Genomic DNA, 18,247 nt, shown 5'->3' on the forward strand with positions numbered 1-18,247 from the left:
CCCCCCTACCCTACTGCCTACTGACTATGAGAGAGAGAGAGAGAGCAGCCATGCATGCACCCACCCACCAACTCTGATCGAGTCTTCTTAGTTAATTTGAAGTCAATTTTCATGAAAGAGAAGCTAGCTATTTAGATAGCGTGAGCAAAACGGCCTCTGCAGAATAACTGCGGAGAATATATAAAGAATTAATTAAGCAGTACTTTTCTTGTGCGTGTATAAATAAGGGCTTCCCCCTCTTAGCTTTAAATTTTTTCTTTCCTTTTAAAAACACGCTCTTCAGCTTATACATGTTCCTGTTTCTTCACCCTCAAGTCATGGAGGGTTACGCTCACAAAGAAAGGGTAAACTCACACTATATATATATATTTATATAACGTATTCCTTCTCATCATTTCTTTCCCGCCTTATCATGAATCTCTTCTGGGTAAAGAAAATTAACCATTATTTTCTTGCCAACCAAATTAATAAAGACAGAATGAATTACACGTACGTGTTGCATTTTTACTGTTTAATTTTCTTGTTCAGGTGGAAGCTCTGCAGGCGGAGTTGGAACGCGTGAGGAAGGAGAATGAGAAACTTAGGTCCATGCTTCAAGTTATGGGCTCCAAATTCGAGGTCCTTCGAGCCCTTCTCCGGGATAGAGCAAGAGAAGAACGAGACGGCAGCGTACACGACTCCAACAAGAGGGCGAGGAGTGGTGAAACAGAGGTTTTGGTGGCCAAGACGTCCCAAGTTTTTGCAAGAACTGAGCCCTGGGACAAGACCCTTGTAACTCAACTCATCTCTCTCAATCTTTTTATTTTAACACACACACACACGCACACACATATAATAATTTTTAATTGGCTAATTGGTGATTTAATGGAAAAAACAATTTTTAATAGACAGTGAAGGATGGATTTCAATGGAGGAAATATGGGCAGAAGGTCACTAAAGATAATCCGTCGCCTAGGGCTTATTTCAGGTGTTCCATGGCTCCCCAGTGCCCCGTCAAAAAGAAGGTACACTTACAGGCATAGAATTCTGCCAGCGGAATGTAGTAAAAGATCAAAAAGCCTTCTGATGAAGAAACTATTTATCTGTATTTCGCCAATTTCAGTTTTCAGAATTTCACAACTAGCTAGAGAGCCAAGACTGTGTTTGGAATCGAGCACGAATTTGAAATTTTAGATTTCTATTTGTGTAATGAATTTCGATAAAATTTATTATAATTTTGTAAATCATTTTGTCAATTTACAAATAAATGCAAATCCAAGACTTGAATTTGAGTGGATAAGGGCGCATGCCTCCATTCATGGAAACTACATGTATAAAAAAGTCATACGTTAATGAAAATCCATTCACAGTCTAATTAGTAAATCACTGGATCAATTATATATATAGGTTCAGAGATGCGTGGAGGATGAGACCATTCTTGTTGCAACCTACGAAGGAGAGCACACTCATGGACTTCCTAGTCCAGTTCAAGGTTCAACTACTTCTCCGGATAAGCATAAGGCTATTCGAAGCTTGGACACAAACCTTCCATCTCCAATCACAAGCACCAAGAACCCATTTCAGCCAAGCGTCACTCTTGATCTCTCTCTTTCTGGTGCCAATCAGGACATTAGAAGACCACATCAAAGCTCAGCTGAAGACTGCAAACGCAATATCAAATGCAACCAAGATATTGAAGAATATGTTGGATCATTAACTAAAGATCCTAATTTCATGGGGGCTTTGGCTTCGGCGGTCGCACGTTCGATCCGATCTCCCTAAATGTACCAAGATGTGAGTTTAAATGTTGTTAATATTGTGTTTGAGTTCCAATCAAGGGTTATTTGGAAATCATCAAGTCTCATGGGGATTAATCTTCGTAGTTTAACCTTTCGAAATCATTTTGATAATGGAATGCTCAAACTGCCGTTCAAATTTTTGATGCATGCTGATATTAATTGAAGCATGCACATAGGAATTCCCAAACCTCATTTTCCTTTTACTTCTCCATAACTTTGCAGATAATTTTTTCTTCTTGCAAAGGAAAAAAAAAAGAAATCTATAAATATTTAAGATTATATTTGGTTCATGAGTAAGTGTTTTTTATATTCTAAAATCAGGTGGGAATGCAATAATTAACGATTTAATTAGCAAAATTAATCTACTCATGTAAAGGGCTATTTTATTTTTCCATCCCACTTGGAATGCGATTGTGAATGATAAAATTTGAGAATAGTCATTTATTATATATTTCTTGTTATGGATTTATAAATAAAAATTAAAAAAATTAAAATGTTACCTTATCATTCGTTTTATTATAATATAACACATGTGTTAATCGTCCCTCTCGGGAGTATATAGAGTCGGAGGGGGGTGAATAGATTCTTTTAGCGGAATACTTATTTTTTTACAAAATAAAAATTCTTGGTAAGATATAAGAAATTATATCACAATAAAAATATAAATCATGCACAAGATATAAAATAAAGAGTGTAAGGGAGAGAAAGGACAACACCGATATTTTTACGTGGTTCGGCACCAAGCCTACGTCCACACCTTAGCATCAAACCAAGGATTCCACAATCCACCTTCATCGATAGAGCAAGCCTTACAACTCGGGTACCAAACCCTACATTCGGGAACAAATCCCTACCGCACTCACCAAGAGCCTTCGGTTCGCCAAGAAACTTCACCAAGCAGTTCACAAAGATCGAACCTTTACAACCAAGAAGATGATTTACAAAGAGATGCTCCTTTAATTTGAGCTAATAACAACTACAAACCAAACCTCACACAACTCTCTCAAGGATTGAATCAAACAAGATAAATGAGCAAAAGAGAACTTGAGCACTTGTGAATGAATGAACAAGGATGCAAAGTGCCTAGGTTTTGTATTCAAAGATATTTTTCACTATAAGCTTGTAATTATAATCAAAATCATGCTAAACAAGTTTATGAACTTATATTTATAGCCAAAATACCAAGCAAGCCGTTATTGGCCCGTTGGGAGTGAATCCCAACAAAAACTAGTCGTTATTGCGTTGTTCACGAGATTGCTGGTCAACCAATCACCCCACTGATCGACCAATCCCCTGTACTAGTCGACTAGTCACTGGCAGAAAGATATATATGTTTTGGCTACTGGCTATCACTAGTTGACTAGTCCCCTGCTCTGGTCAACTAGTCCCCTGATTCAAAAAAAGTTATCAACATAAAAGTTGTGAGATTTTTTCTTAACTTTCCATAGACACCAAGATTGTGCTTTTTGGACTCTTCTAGCAAAAGGTATGCCCAAAATAATAAAAGGTATTCAAGACTCAAGGTTGCACTACGTCAGTAGACGATTGCTCTGTTTTTCCTTATCAAAAAGCCTTTTAATTACTCAAAACATTCTTGGATAAAAGTATATGAAATATATTAAGTCTAATAAAGATTAAAACTTATCCAAGTGAGTTTTCCCATAAATATAAAATATCTTGTTCTATGAAAACATATTTGAAAGTTCGTTTCGATATCTTATATGCTTAATATGTCCTTTATAAAAATATACTTGACTTTCTTGAGTGCTTAGGACATAAAGGTCGTTTTTAACACAACCGGGACTAAGTATAAATATGTTCTTAAAATTAGAATGTTAAAAACTTGTCCCTTTGAAAATATATTTTGAGTTTAGGATTCTTTTGACAAACTCTTAAGTTTAATTTTGAAAATCATAAAAGTTGAGTTTGTGATTTTAGTGCAATCCTATAAGCTCATGTGTCCCAATATGCATATGCATTGCTCAACTCTTACTCAGAAATCATGCATGAAAAAAAACCGCAAGAGTTACAACATGTTCCTACCTCTCACAACCCAAATTACATATAATACAACATAAAGCCTCCTTCGGTTGTGCTTAAGTCCTTTCCGAGTGAGTGTCTATTTGATCTTTCCTTCTCGACGTCAACTTGATCCGATCTTTGCCTTTGATCTAGTACTTCATATACGTGTACCTATACAAACATGATCTACAAAGATGGAAGAACGCTAGGAACAACATATAGGTTAATATCATCAAAACATATTAACCATGATAGTGTAGCCACCAAGGCTAACATTCTCCCCCTTTTCGATGATGTCTAACCTATTAAGAGACTACTTAATCTTTGCATTTATATTTATAATTACCATAACTTAACATGCAAAAATAAGCTTACCTAGAACCACTAATGGGTTGTTATCATCAAAATATACAATTAAGCCCACGTAGCCACCAAGGCTAACAACATGTTTTTGGTAAGCTATCAAATTCCTATAAAATGATCATTATATTCCTAAGAATATATAGATATTTCACGAATCAAACGTAACTTTAAACTTCTGAATAAAAATCTAATTTTTTTAATTTTAAATTTTGATTTTTTTTATTTTTAAAATGTGTTTATGAGAATTAAAAATTCATGAAAAAAAAAAGAATTAAAAATCCATAGATGATGCTTGGGTATGTGTTAGATAACTCAATATGTTCCCTTATTGCAATTGTACTATTTTGATGAATCCAAAGAACGAAAGAAAATTGAAAATTGAAAATAATGTACAAGAACTACCAAACATAGGATGAATTAAAGGTATCGCAATGTCCCGAAAAAGGATCTAGAATGACGAGAAATAATGATATTAAAAGTTCAATGGAATCGTCATTGACATGTTATTTACTTAGGTGCGGGTAGTTCACATAATTACTTCTCGTCTCTTGACTAACCCTAGGCCAAGGAATCAGTAGTCTCAATCTAATTTTATCAAAGTTGGGATCGGGAGTTTAATATGTGAGGAGAAGTTACTAACACCCCCTACACACCCATTTTATGAACGGTACCTAATTAATCATGAATTATCCCTAAATTGAATCTATTGGTTTTTAATTAACTCCTTTAAAATAAACAAATAAATAAAATTTAAAGGAAAAATGAAAAATAAAGTGCAAATTAGGAATGTCTGATAAGACTTCTAAAGAAGGGAATCTTATTAGATAAACCCCTCTCATAACTAATATAGGTGAGGTCTCAAATACCTCATTACCCTTTATTAATTATTGGAATGCACACACACAAAACTAAAATATATATAGATAATAAATTCATCAAATTTGATCAAGAAGAGTCTTTAAAACATTCTCAGATTTTTCCCAAATTTTGAAGATTTTTTTTGAAATTTTTCCAATATTTTTCTAAAATTTTCTAGGATTTTTAAAGACTTTTCTTTCTTTTTTTTTTTTTGTATCCAAGTCAAAATAACTCAAATATTTTATTTATTTATTTCTAATTTTTAAAATATTTTTTTGCTTTTCCTTGATTTTTTGTACTATTTTTAAAAAAAAAATAAAATCAATTTAAATTTTTTTAAAAAAAAAATTAAACCGAACCAACATTTCAAAAATCAAACCAGTTCAACTAGTCTGAACCGAGTTTAACTCGATTGGGGTGGGTCACGTGTCTACCAGCTATGGAGACACGTGGCTCTATTTTATTTTTATTTTTTTGTGTTTATTGTAGCAAGGTGACATCAGCATGACATCACCTGTTACGTAGTGATTTTTTTTTTTTATTTTTTTTCTTTTTTTTGAATTTTTTGCAGTAAGGTGATGTCAACATGACATCACCTTCTATGTGGTGATTGACGTCACCCGCTCTGTATCGATTTCTAGTTGGTTGTGGAAGTTTGACATGGATTGCTGAAGTGGCAGCAATCCGAGTGTCTGGAGAAAACACAGACTGGACAACCAGGATTGCGCCACATCACCTTCCGAAGACGTGGTCCTGGTTGGGTTAGCTAGTTTGGATTTGGCTATGGTTTAATTGGGCAAGGAGCATGGGTTGATGGGCTTGCATTTAAAATTGGAATGCAAGATAATTGGGCATTGGGCTTGGATTTAGTTAAATGGGTTGCGGGACAATTGGGCTAGGCTTGGATTTGGGTTAAAGGTTAATGGTCGATGGACCCAAGTCCAATTTGGACATAGGTCTTGGGTCTCCGAATCAATTGATTGGGTCAAATATTGGGTAGTTAACTCATGTTCGAGTATGCATGTTCAAATCTAAATATGGGTATTCAAGTCTGGGTGTTCGGATCCAAATCTTGATTCCAAATTTACATTAAAACTACAAGATTTTGAATTTTAAAATTTTTACAATTAAAACATAATTAAACAAAAATTAAAAAGAAACAAACTTTTGTCTTCAAACTCCTCCAATCTTTATGCTTGACACCAATCCTTCACGACTTCTCTAATTCTAGCCCTCTGCCTATTAATCATCAAGCCTCAAGTTCTACAACTTCTCTGATTCTGAATTCTAACCTCATAGCCTTTATCCGAATTCTTTTGAATTCTACCCTTTCTTAATCTTTACAAATTCTCTTCCAGACTCAAAACTCTCTCAAACTCTCAATTTTTTGTCTCCCACTCTCGATTGCATCTATCAATCTATGTGTGTCCTTTTTACCCTTGGGACACCTCTAATTATAAGCTTGAGAGATCAATTTGGATTCAATTTGATTGATCAATCAATTTTTACTTCACCAATCAAACTTAAAACAAATTGACAAATTGGTTAATCAAAGCTCAATCATATTTAACATGTCAATTATTTTTTATTTCTTATTTATGTTACTCTTTGTGCATGGGTGCAGGTGCCGACATGAAAGATTGAAGAATCTGAACTTCTTTTTCTATATTTTTTTTCTTTCTATTTTTTAAATTTTTAATGTAAAGAAAATTCAATTTCCCTATATTTTTTTCCTTTTCTTGTATTTTCTCATGAAATAAATAAAAAATATTATTCGATTTTATTATATAAGCCCCTACACAAAAATGGGGTGTCTACAAAAGGTCAATTAAGAAGATGTGACTTCATGCCTCCACGGCATGATGCAGTGGAAAGGCATCAGCAAGTAAGAAGGAGCATCGGGAGTTCAATTCCAGGTATAAACACTCACAGAACCAGCTGTATGTGTGGATGGTGAGAGTTTACTCTATAAGCCAGCGGGAACCGTGGATAGTGAGAGTTCGCTTTGTGAGCCAACGAGGACCGTGAATGGTAATGGAGATGTGTCCCGAGAGTCGGGTTGGCTGAGAGTCCAACTGATGCACAGAAATCATGTCTACATCCGAACTTTACCCTGATCAGCGAGACCTAAGGGCGGAGGACACTGATCGGTAGGTTTGGTACCTCACCAAGGGGTCGGAAAGGCTCGTTGGTGGTTGGAGTTCCTATGTAAATCAAAAAAAAGATGTGACTACATATTTTAATACATCCACAAATAGCTTTTCAACCAAATTTCTTAATAACTAAAAAATTTTAAAAACTAAAACAAAAACATAAAGTAATCACACTCATGAGAGTTGAGACACAAAATATTTGCAAGATAATGTGGCACTAATGAAATTAAAAATATCTACAAAGTCAAAGAGGCACTAATAAGAAGTAATTGAAGGCATTGAAGAAGAGTTAATAGAAGGCTCGTAACTCAAGAGTGAAGAGGGAATATAGATACATAATTCTCTTAACTCCTCCATTAAAGCTACTAGATATTAAATACAAGGATGATTTTTACCACTATAAAAGGAAACTTTAGGGAGGACGTAAAACATCTATGAATCAGATACTTCTTATAATGTTGTCATTCTTCCTTTACTCTTTCCATTTTTGACTTAAACATTAGAGAAATCTCTCAAAATACATCTCAAGTCCCCCAAATCCTTTAATATTTTTCAAAAACTGAGATCTTGATCAAGTTCAACAAATTTTATAGCAACACAAATAGAAATGAAATATACATTCATTTTATTTCAACAACACATATGGTTAAATTGTCTAAGGGACCTTCATTAAGTTCCCACAAACCAACATCTTCCAATCATCCATCAAGAAAAATTCTTTCCATTTGATATCTTTTAGAAGCAACTTGTCATCCACCATCGCTTTAAAGACACTTTGAGACTATTTTCCTCTTCCTCCCGTATAATTTTTGCACTTTAACTTGCACGCTTTTACATAGGGCTGATCACAAAACTTTGAAAGTCATGTATTAAAACAAATATTTTAACAATTATAATATACCATAATTAGTAGCCATTTTCCTAATTATTTGGTGAAAATAATTTTATGCCGTCGAATATTTCTATTTTAAGCCTTAATATTGTAAATATCTTAATGTGCACACTATACATGTTCTCCAATTTGAGAAGATGAGATTTTTACTGAAATTAGTCGAGTCTTAACAATTAAATAGAAAGTTTTGCTTACCAAACAGACAAATTTGCCAAGTGATTTAGCACCTGCATTAAAAGAAAAATGAATATTTAATTTTCAATGTTAACCCTTTTGGAGCATTAAAGAAAGTTCCATAAAAAAAATAAATAAATAAAAATGACTGTCACGCATCCCCAGTCAATAATATAATAAATGGGTGCACATGGGTGCCTAGCTGTCCATGGAATTTTCAAGATGCGACTTTATGAGTATTCAACACAAGTCCATTTCTGGGTAAGCAAGGAAAAATAAAAGAGGAGGAGAAGAAAAAAAGAAAGAGACGAATCCATCAACTTTGTGTATTCTGGTTAGGGACAGTAGAGAAGTGAATGAAGAAGAGCAGAGTGAGATGAGGAAAGCAAAGCTTTCACGAGTAGATATGCGCAATGCCGTAGTAGAAAGGACAAAGTTTGAAGAAAATATCTATCGCAATATCCCATAAAAAAGTCCAAAATGACGAGGGATAATAGATATTGAAATTTCAATAGAATCGCCACTAACTTATTATTTACCTTGGTGTGGTTAGAACATCTATTTACTACTCATTGATTGGTCTATAAACTATTCTTAAGTTAAGGAACTAGTAGTCTCAGTCTACTTTACCAAAATCGGGATCGAGAGTTCGGTTATGCGAGAAAAAGATACTAGCACCCCTTATACACCCGTTCTATGAACGGCACCTAATTAATTATGAAGTATTCCTAAATTGAATTTGATAGTCTTTAATTAACTCTTTTAAAATAAACTAATAAAAAACTAAACAAATAATAAATTAATTAATTAATTAATTAATTAATTAAAAGGAAAATAAAAATCAAAGTGCGATTTAAGAATATCTAATAAGATCTCCAAATGAGTGGATCTTGTTAGATAAACCTCCCTTAGAGTTGATACAGGTAATGTCTGAAATACGTTGTTACCCTTTTTGAAATCATCGGGACGCATCCAAACCAAAAATAAGTAAAATCATCAAAAAAAAAAATCACCTTTAAAAACATTCACATATTTTTCAAAATCCTTGTAAAAATTTTCAAAATTTTTCCAAATTTTTTTGTTATTTGTAAATATTTTTATTTATTTTTGGTATTTTATTTTCTATTTTTTAAAAATTTTGAGTCAAACTAACTCAATATTTTTCTAAACTTCCCCCTTTCTTCCCTGATTTTTTTTGTGATTTTTCTACTATTTTTCTCCAATATTTAAAATTAAGAACAAATTAAAATGTTAAATAGAATAATAAATAAAATAAAATAAATATAAATAAAAAATAAAATGAAAAAAAAACAAAAACAAAAACAAAAAAACACAAACACTCTCTCTCTTCCCTTTCACTTTTCTTGTCACGCCCCGAACCTATCAAGTGGGGCTCGGGATGTGATGTGATCCAATCACTTGTGTCTAATACCATAAGCTCAATCATACAGTGGAAAAATAAATAAACATCCTTAATAATATACCAAAGTTCTATATAAACATTCCAAAATTTTCCCAACATCCAATATTCATATATATTCATCTCAAAAAACTAAAAAAAAAAATCTATAAACCAAAAATAATACAACCAAAATTTGTACCCTCTCACAAAAATGCTATACCAACAAACCCAACGTCGAGCTCGCTAATCTCAATCACGCGGAGGTCTTGAAAAAGATGAAATTCATATCGGGTGAAACACATCTCAATAAATCAGAATAGATTAACACCAGCGTGTGGCTATCATGAGGTTTGTGTACAAATGTACAATCATCATTTACAAAATTATCACAGTTGTGAAACTATTCTCTGTCCCTACTCACACACATGCAAATTATTTTACCAATGAGAGTTCCCAAAAAATTGGGATAATTATCCACTCATACAAGTAGCATTCCTATGCTCTGATACCTTATGCAACCTATAACTACAATTAAAGCATATCAGGGCACTTACCATACTCAGTAAACCCTTAGGTGGATAGTTTATCTTGTACACACACACATTCACACAAAAGTTTATAGGCGGAAGTTCTCGAGAATAGGGAAGATTACCCGCTCATACAAGTAGCTTCCCTCTGCTCTAATATGTTATGCAGCCCAATATGACTATATCAGATACTAATCAAGGCACTCGCCTTTCTCAGCAAGCCCTCGAGCAGAGAGTATAATTTACCCCAAATACATATAATACTACAATATATATTACATATTTACTTTACTCTGTATCTGTTATCTTTATAATACTCATTTTTCATGTTCTCAGTATTTCACATCACATAGTTCACTTTCACATTTCACATTACTCTAATTTTGTGATACTCTGATTTTACACTTCCACATTATTGGGTTTTTGAGTCTGATCCCAAGTTTTGATAATGACAAACCGCAAGTTTCTTATGTGTGTGTTTTAGTGCATAAACAGGTATTATTCAGGTCACACATAAGATCAAGAGAACATAGAAGTCAAGGCAGGTGTTAAAGTACAAATCTGGCGTATTCCATGGAGTTAAAGAGCAAAGAAGATAAAGAAGACATTTTTTTTTACTTGTATATACATTTATTTTTATATTTGGTCTGTAATAATGCATGCATCTACATGATATGTCTTGTATGCTCAAATAGGCCTTAGATTGACCATAGGGCACCCTTCAATCGACCGACGCCGAATTTTTGGGGTTATCTCTCAAAAGCCTTAGACTGACCTTAAGACCCATAGTTATGCATGAAAAAGTCCCCTATTGGCTTAGACTTAAGTATCATGTTGTTAGGGACAATTTCATTAAAGGAATAGGACTGAAATGCATAGTGTTGGCATGTTCGATCGACCGAACTCCAATACACAGAGCTCTTCAGTCGACCGAGCCTTCCCAGGGTCAACTCTTTGACCCTTCAGTCGACCGACCTTAAAATGTATACCAACGCCCTAGTCGACAGAACGAACACGTGGAAAGTCTCAACACCCTGGTCGACCGAACCTCCAGGTAGGACTTGGTCGACCGAAGTATATGAAGTTCGGTCAACAGAACTTAGTCTAGTCAACCAAACCTCGAAGGGTTTAGAATCGCCTTCGGACGGTCGACCGAACCTGCAGTTCAAATGCAACGACCCAAAAAATTTTAACTATTTAAAATAATAAGAAAGATAATAAAAGGAAAAATGGAAAATAAAAGAAAGGGGGAAAGAAAGTTTAAAGGATAATAAGTAGGCGCTTGTCGACGAGCTGGATTTTCTTGACAACAAGCAACCTTCTGAGCCTCGTCACCGAATATGCTTGTCTCGTCGACGAGGGTTTACCAAGAGAGGTTCTTACATTTTTGAATTTCATCGACGAGCTCCCGGTCTCGTCCACGTGTGGTGTTCTTAGGCTCGTCGATGAGTCCAGATGTCTCGTCGACGAGGTCACATGGCAAGTTGCTTATAAATAGGGAAAAATCATATTTCAGCAGAGGAATTTTATTTTTCTTCAGTTTATCTCTCTACCTACTGCTCCTCTACCTTCTCTCTTTGATTCCAAGTTGACTTTAGTTCAGTTCAATGATCAAAAACTACCAAGAGACTCTTGGGAAGATTCTTTGCAATATAAGTAGAGCGGATTTTTTATTTGAGAAGTTTGGGAAACATCCCAAAACCAGGGTAAGTGAGATAATTTAAGGTTTTATTTTTATTTTGAAGTATTTGGAGCATATGAAGTATTATATGGGTATTTTTTTTTAGATTTGAGGAATTTGGAATTTTTGGAATATAGGGTTTCATTTTGTTCGGTTTAGGAAAGAATCCCAAGGAGCAAGTAAGGGGAAATATTTTATAACAGCATTTTTATTAATTTTAAACCGACTAATTTTGGATATAATTTCTACATATATACAGGTATAATTTTCTAAACCATGCTAGTATTGAAAATACTATTATTAAATATATAATATATAGGGAAAATCGTGTGGTTTGAAACAATCTTTGTTAATTTAATGGTTGCAAGTACTGTGGAATAACAATTTATGGTGATTGTGAATATTGTTTTGGCTGCTATTTCTGCTTGTTTGAATATACTGGTTGGTTGCGGATATTGATGTTGTGTATACTGTGGTAAAGATGTGAATGTGTTGAGTGATTGGTTTTGCTTTTGATTTTTGTTGTGGTTCATGTAAATTGCGATATAACGTTGACAGTGGTATGAGAAGGTCGTTATATCATACCTGGTATATTTGTCATATAACGTTGGCAATGGTATGAGGAGGTCGTTATATGAGCATTATATTGTGAGGTAAACGTTGGTAGTGGTATGAGGAGGTTGTTTACCTATTTACCATGAACAGGGTGTTTGCTTTGTAACCTGTGTGGTTTGATTAGTCCTGTGTGAACCAGTCCTGTGTGGACATGTATGTTGTTTTTATGTCAGTCATGTGTGGACATGTATGTTGTTTGTATGTTAGTCTTGTGTGGACATGTATGTTGTATGTATAACAGTCTTGTGTGGACGTTGTATTCTATGTGTTTATAGACCCTGTGTGGGTATGATTGAAGATTGTGTGAATTATCCCGTGTGGATTGATTGTGGTATGCTTATACATATGAAACTCTGTGGGGAATGATTGGCATTGGTTGTGAGTAACTTTAATTAAGTATTTATGGTAAAGTAGATTACTCCACCCGAGGGCTTACTGAGGAAAACAAGTACTTTGGTAATTATTTGTGGATACCAGAGTATAGGGAAGCCACTTGTATGGGTAGGTAACCTTCCCTATTCTCGGAAACTTTACCTAGATACTTAACCCGAGGGCTTACTGAGAAAGGTGAGTGCCCTGGTGTTAGCACTAGAGCAGAGGGAATCTACTTATATGGGCCGATAGACTTCCCTATTCTTGGGAATTATCAGTAAATATAATTATGTATGTGGTTATGTGATTGGATGACAGAGAAATTTACCATGGTGTGATTATGAACGCGTTACCTTGGTTGCTATCGAATTATGAATGTGTTTGTATGGTTATTTTAATTATATATTAAACACTTCAGTCACACACTGTTGTAAATTATTTCTTCCTTACTAAGAGGTGTCTCACCCCATCGATGATTTAATCTTTTTAGGTTATCCAGGTAATCGAACTTAGATAGCTCCAAGGCAGGATAGTTTTGTGAGTTGAATATAACAAAACGGATATGTATTTAGTTTTATGTTTAATATATTTTATTCAGGTTTTGTAATATGGAGAATGTGGTTGTATTTATGAATTTGTTGATGTGAATATAGAACTTTGGTATATTTCATTTGAGGATATTTAATTATTTCTACTACGTGAATGGTATCAGAGACACATGTTGGTCTCATAACACTCCGGGCCCCACGTGGTGGGCTTGGGGAGTTACATCAAAAATCCCCTAGTCGACCGAACTTAGTGAGATGGTCGACCGAACCTTAAAAATGGTCGACTGATGCTAAAACGTCATTAAAATTTAATTAATCTTTTTCAAAATACCGAGTATGTCCCCAACGGTCATATTTTCTTGAAAATCTATAAATACCCCCTCCATAACTCAGATTAATAACTTTGATTAACTCCAAATTTTCTCTAAACCTTTGTTAATCAAAGTTCTCCCAAAACCAACTTTCATTGTTTAAATCATTTTTTGGGACAAAATCTTTTATACAAATCTCTTCAACTCTCTTTTATGCATTTATTTCAAAATCATTTTTGAGGAGAGCATTTTATTTAGGACATTTTATTGCACATACTCTCACTAAACACTTAATCTTTGAAAAATATTTTTGAGAGTATTTCTTAGGTTTTCTCCTGGATTAATTCTTTGATAAATATTTTTGGGAGAAAATTATTTATTGCACAAATATTTTCTTGAACTTAAACTCCAGATTCTCCAATTACTTTTATTTACAAAAATCTTTGTTAAAGAATAAAATAATCATTTTTATATCCACATATTTTATTTGTGCAAATTATTTAGATAACCACTCTTACTCTATTGTGCATATATTTCATATCATATTAGAGTGTTTGTATTGAGTTTTAATGGTGTACACCCATACTTGTATTTAGAAGCTTTTTCATATGTACAAAAATATTTTTCATGTATCGGTTGAGTTCAGCCCCGAATTGAATTGGGAAGCCTCAACCCCGTAAATGAAACCGGTTCGATTTAGCCCGAAAATTGAACTGAGGAGTCTCAGCCATGTAAGTGAGACTAGTTCGGTTCAGCCTAGAAATTGAATTGAGGCTTTCCTAACCCCATAAGGAGATGATGTAAAAGACTTCTACTTTGCCCGTTTAAGTGAGCAAGGTAAGTGTAATCCTTAGGGGGTATGCCCAAAGTGGGGACGTAAGCTGGTTTGGTCGAACCTCGATAACAAATATCGTGTGTCGCTCTCTCTCTCTCTCTCTCTCTCTCTCTCTCATTTAATTACTACACTTTAATTTCTATATGTGTATGTTGTCTTGTTCACTGCTATAATTATTCCCATGCACACATTTAATTTAAATGAGATATGTTGCACACGTATATGTCTACGCTGATAGCTCAATCATTTTACATGCTCGTTTGCATTATAAATGGGATATGAACTGTGGTGAATCGGTGTAAATATTTAAATTAGTCAAAATATTTTAAAACCCAATTCACCCCCCCCCCTCTCGGGATCACACCAAAGTCAACACACATTTCATATCATCCACATTTCACATTCATGATACCCTGTATTAACATCTACATTCACATGTTCTGTTCTCATATTATTCACTAGTTATATTAAAAAATTATGCATTTAGAACTCACTACCAGATCGATAATCACTGTCGTGCTCCCCCCCCCCTAATAACAGATTGTGCGGCTTGAAGACTGGACTTGACCCTGGTCGGCCCACCAGAGCTAAATCAGAAAACAACCTCTTCAGTCTATAAGTCAGATTGGCTTTCCCACACCAGTCTAGACTCCAGGGGGAATCTCTACCCTACACAGCTTAATCAACCATCTCGTCTCCACACTCTCTCTAAGACGTGTGGGTGCACTAATCTCTGCCAAAAATCATACACAACAGTACTATGTCTCACTATGGTCCACCGAAGTTCTCAAATCATACATTGCAATTTAACATTCACATCCAGCTCTGATTAACAATACACATGCAATATAATCCCAATACATTTCAGTATTTCCAATATGTCATACATACATATATATATATATATCACATCTCCACTCAGTATTTTCATTTCACTCATGTCACACATTTCAAATAATATGCATAATTATATTTCATTAAAATAGTAAGTCAACCCATATTCATCATTCGTATTACTAAAGATACACATCAAATTATCCCCACAATTTCCAGAAAACTCATTACTTTAATCATTCCATTTTCATAAATAATAACTATAGCCTAAGCTCAAAAAGCACAGCTCAAATGGTTGGCTTTTCTTCTAAAACTCACATGTTAATCATATATATTTATAAACACATAAAATTTCCATTTTAACCGGTGAATTCACAAAACTACTGGCTTAATCTATTCCCTTTACCTAATTTCTTGAACTATACTTGGAGGGATCTCGAAATTATACCCGTGGTGCTCACCCGAACCTCAAATTCATAAATCCTAATTTATCAATTCCACCCCAAATAAAATGCTATTTTAATATTTCCTAAACTCATAGACTTCAAATAAATAATTAATTACCAAAAATCACAAATTTTCTCAATTTCCTAAATTTTACTCTAACCTTGGATTGGTGTCTGGAAAACCCAATTCAAAAATCCGCTCCGCTAGACTTGTAGAGAAACGCTCTTAGAATCACGTGGTGATTTCAGATCGTCAGTTAGGCTGAATATTTGAGAGAAATTGATGAGAGAGTGTGGGTTTATCTTACCCCAGGAGTGGTGCCTACGACGCTCTTATGAAAAATTTACTCCAGTAGGAATGTAAGTGGCAGAGAATAGAACCCAGCGGTATTTTCCGTTTTTCGATCAGTTGAGTGTTTGTTAAGAATTAAGGAGAGAGAGAGAGAGGCAAACGGAGGAGAGACGTGAGGCGTGAGAGAGTACTAAAGATATGAGAGCACGTAGAATGAAATCCAAATTGAAATTGGATATCTCTTAGCTTCCTGAAGAAGCTTTACATATATATATATATATATATATATGTATTATATTAATATATTATATTATATTATATAATTTAATTAATAATTATTATTTAAATAATTATTTTATTTATTTATTTATTTATTTTTTTTACACTTCCATGAATATTATTTTCTGAGGCGTTACATTTCTTTTTTCTCTCTCTCTTTCTCTTCCCCCCCCCCCCCCCTTCCTTCTCCTCTCTTTCCTTTCCCCCTTCTTTCCTTTTCCTTCTCCTTTCTCTCTCTCTCCACTCACTGCGCATTCTCTCTCCCTCTTTCCTTCTCCCTTCTTTCCCTTCCCCCTTCTTTCCTATTCCTTCTCCTTTCTCTCTCTCTCTCCACTCACCACACACACTCTCTCTCTCTCCCTTTCCTACACACAGCTTCTTCTTCTTCTTCTTCTTCTTCCTCCTCCTCCTCCTCCTCCTCCTCCTCACGGCCTGCGCACTCTCTCTCTTCAATTATTTTTTTTATTTTTCTCATCTTCCTCTCCGATCCCTTTCTTGTTCCCAAATTTCTCATATCTTTTCACAATTTTTTTCTTTCGATGTTTCTCTCCAATTTTTCTCCCTCTGCCTGTCAATTGTAGGGATCTTTTTTCCCCTCACCTATTATTCTTCTCATTTATTTCCCTTTTTTTTATTTGCACTTTTCTTTTCACTTTCTTATTTCTTCTTGATTTTTCTCAAATTCTCATTATGCTATTATTTTCTTCATTTTTGTAGGTCAAAACTGCAGGGAAGACACAAAAATGGAAACATTCGAACCCAAAATTCACAGATAAGTCAATCAACTTATTTTTTTTCACTTTTCTTGACTTTTCCTTCAATTTCTCACGAAACAAACAGGTTTGATTTTGAGTTAAAACATAACCTAGGTTATATTCCATTTGAGTTCAGACCTTGGTCAACTTTCTGAATTGACCCCTTTTCAGCATATTTCAAATATCAAATTAAATACTGGAAACAAGATTTAAAAATTAACACATACATGTGGTTTCAACTTCTCCATTCTCTAAGTCCTTTTTGGTTGCAATTTCAAAACACAAATTCTTATTTTCTAAAGCCTCGGAATCCAACAATTTTCCCAATCAGCTTCCTCAATTTTGATGCCCCTTAGATTGTATGATGCTTTGGTGCCTTGTGAATTGCTTGCTCTATGAAATGGTTTTTGTCTATGAATGCCTTTAACTATCTTAGTGTAAACTCAATTGCACAACTTACAGCATGAGGACCTTCACTATCTGAACACTTTGCAAATTTATCACTATAACTCACACTGAATTTTTCACACACCTCTACAATATGAATGTTTTGTGTCTCTCACTATATCCATCTTTTGTGTCCCTATTGATTGTCTGAGGCTCCTATTTATAGGACTCGAGGACTAATCTAATTAACTAATCAAATTCAAATCAACAAATCAAAATTAAATCTAATTTGCTAACTTAAATTTGATTAATCAAATTTAAATTTATTCAATCAAAATTAAGTAGCTAAATCAATTTTAAATTATGATTTTTCTAATTTGAATTTGAATTGTGTGTGTATACAGGTTCAAACATGAAAAACTTCAACTTTCCTTTTTTATTGTATTTTCTTGTATTTTTGTTATATTTTTATTTTTTATTTTATGTATTAGTATTATTTTTTTTGTATTTTTTCCTATATAAAATAATTTTTTCTTTATTTTTGTAATATAAGGCCTCCGAACAAATTGGGGTGTCTACAATATCAATTTGAAATAATATGAGTCAGTCATAAGGATGAGAGTTTTTATCTAGAGATTGAGTCATTCTTTACTAATTGTTTGATCAAAAATCAAGCAACTTTTAAAGGATGATGTGATTTAGATGGGTAGATAGTGGATTAGT

At 34.0% G+C, this 18,247-nt stretch overlaps 1 protein-coding gene across 1 annotated transcript; it reads left to right on the forward strand.

The window, feature by feature from the left end:
• The first annotated feature begins 218 nt into the window (after positions 1–218).
• On the forward strand, positions 219–1,761 carry LOC131151455 (probable WRKY transcription factor 40). The gene is made up of 4 exons (XM_058102702.1): positions 219–344; positions 529–771; positions 888–1,004; positions 1,387–1,761. Exons 1-4 carry the CDS (start codon positions 291–293, stop codon positions 1,759–1,761), a joined length of 789 nt encoding a protein of 262 aa, XP_057958685.1. The 5' UTR covers positions 219–290.
• Positions 1,762–18,247: the final 16,486 nt, after the last annotated feature.

The sequence above is a fragment of the Malania oleifera genome, chromosome 3 (genome assembly GCF_029873635.1).
Source record: "Malania oleifera isolate guangnan ecotype guangnan chromosome 3, ASM2987363v1, whole genome shotgun sequence".
Classification (NCBI taxonomy): Eukaryota; Viridiplantae; Streptophyta; class Magnoliopsida; order Santalales; family Ximeniaceae; genus Malania; species Malania oleifera.

What these genes read in the sequence shown, in the direction of transcription:
- LOC131151455 (XM_058102702.1), top strand. Translation starts at nt 291, where the DNA reads ATGTTCCTGTTTCTTCACCCTCAAGTCATGGAGGGTTACGCTCACAAA. An exon ending in GTTACGCTCACAAAGAAAGG is followed by an intron (nt 345 to 528) that starts GTAAACTCACAC and finishes TTTCTTGTTCAG; the next exon opens with GTGGAAGCTCTGCAGGCGGA. An exon ending in AGTGCCCCGTCAAAAAGAAG is followed by an intron (nt 1,005 to 1,386) that starts GTACACTTACAG and finishes TTATATATATAG; the next exon opens with GTTCAGAGATGCGTGGAGGA.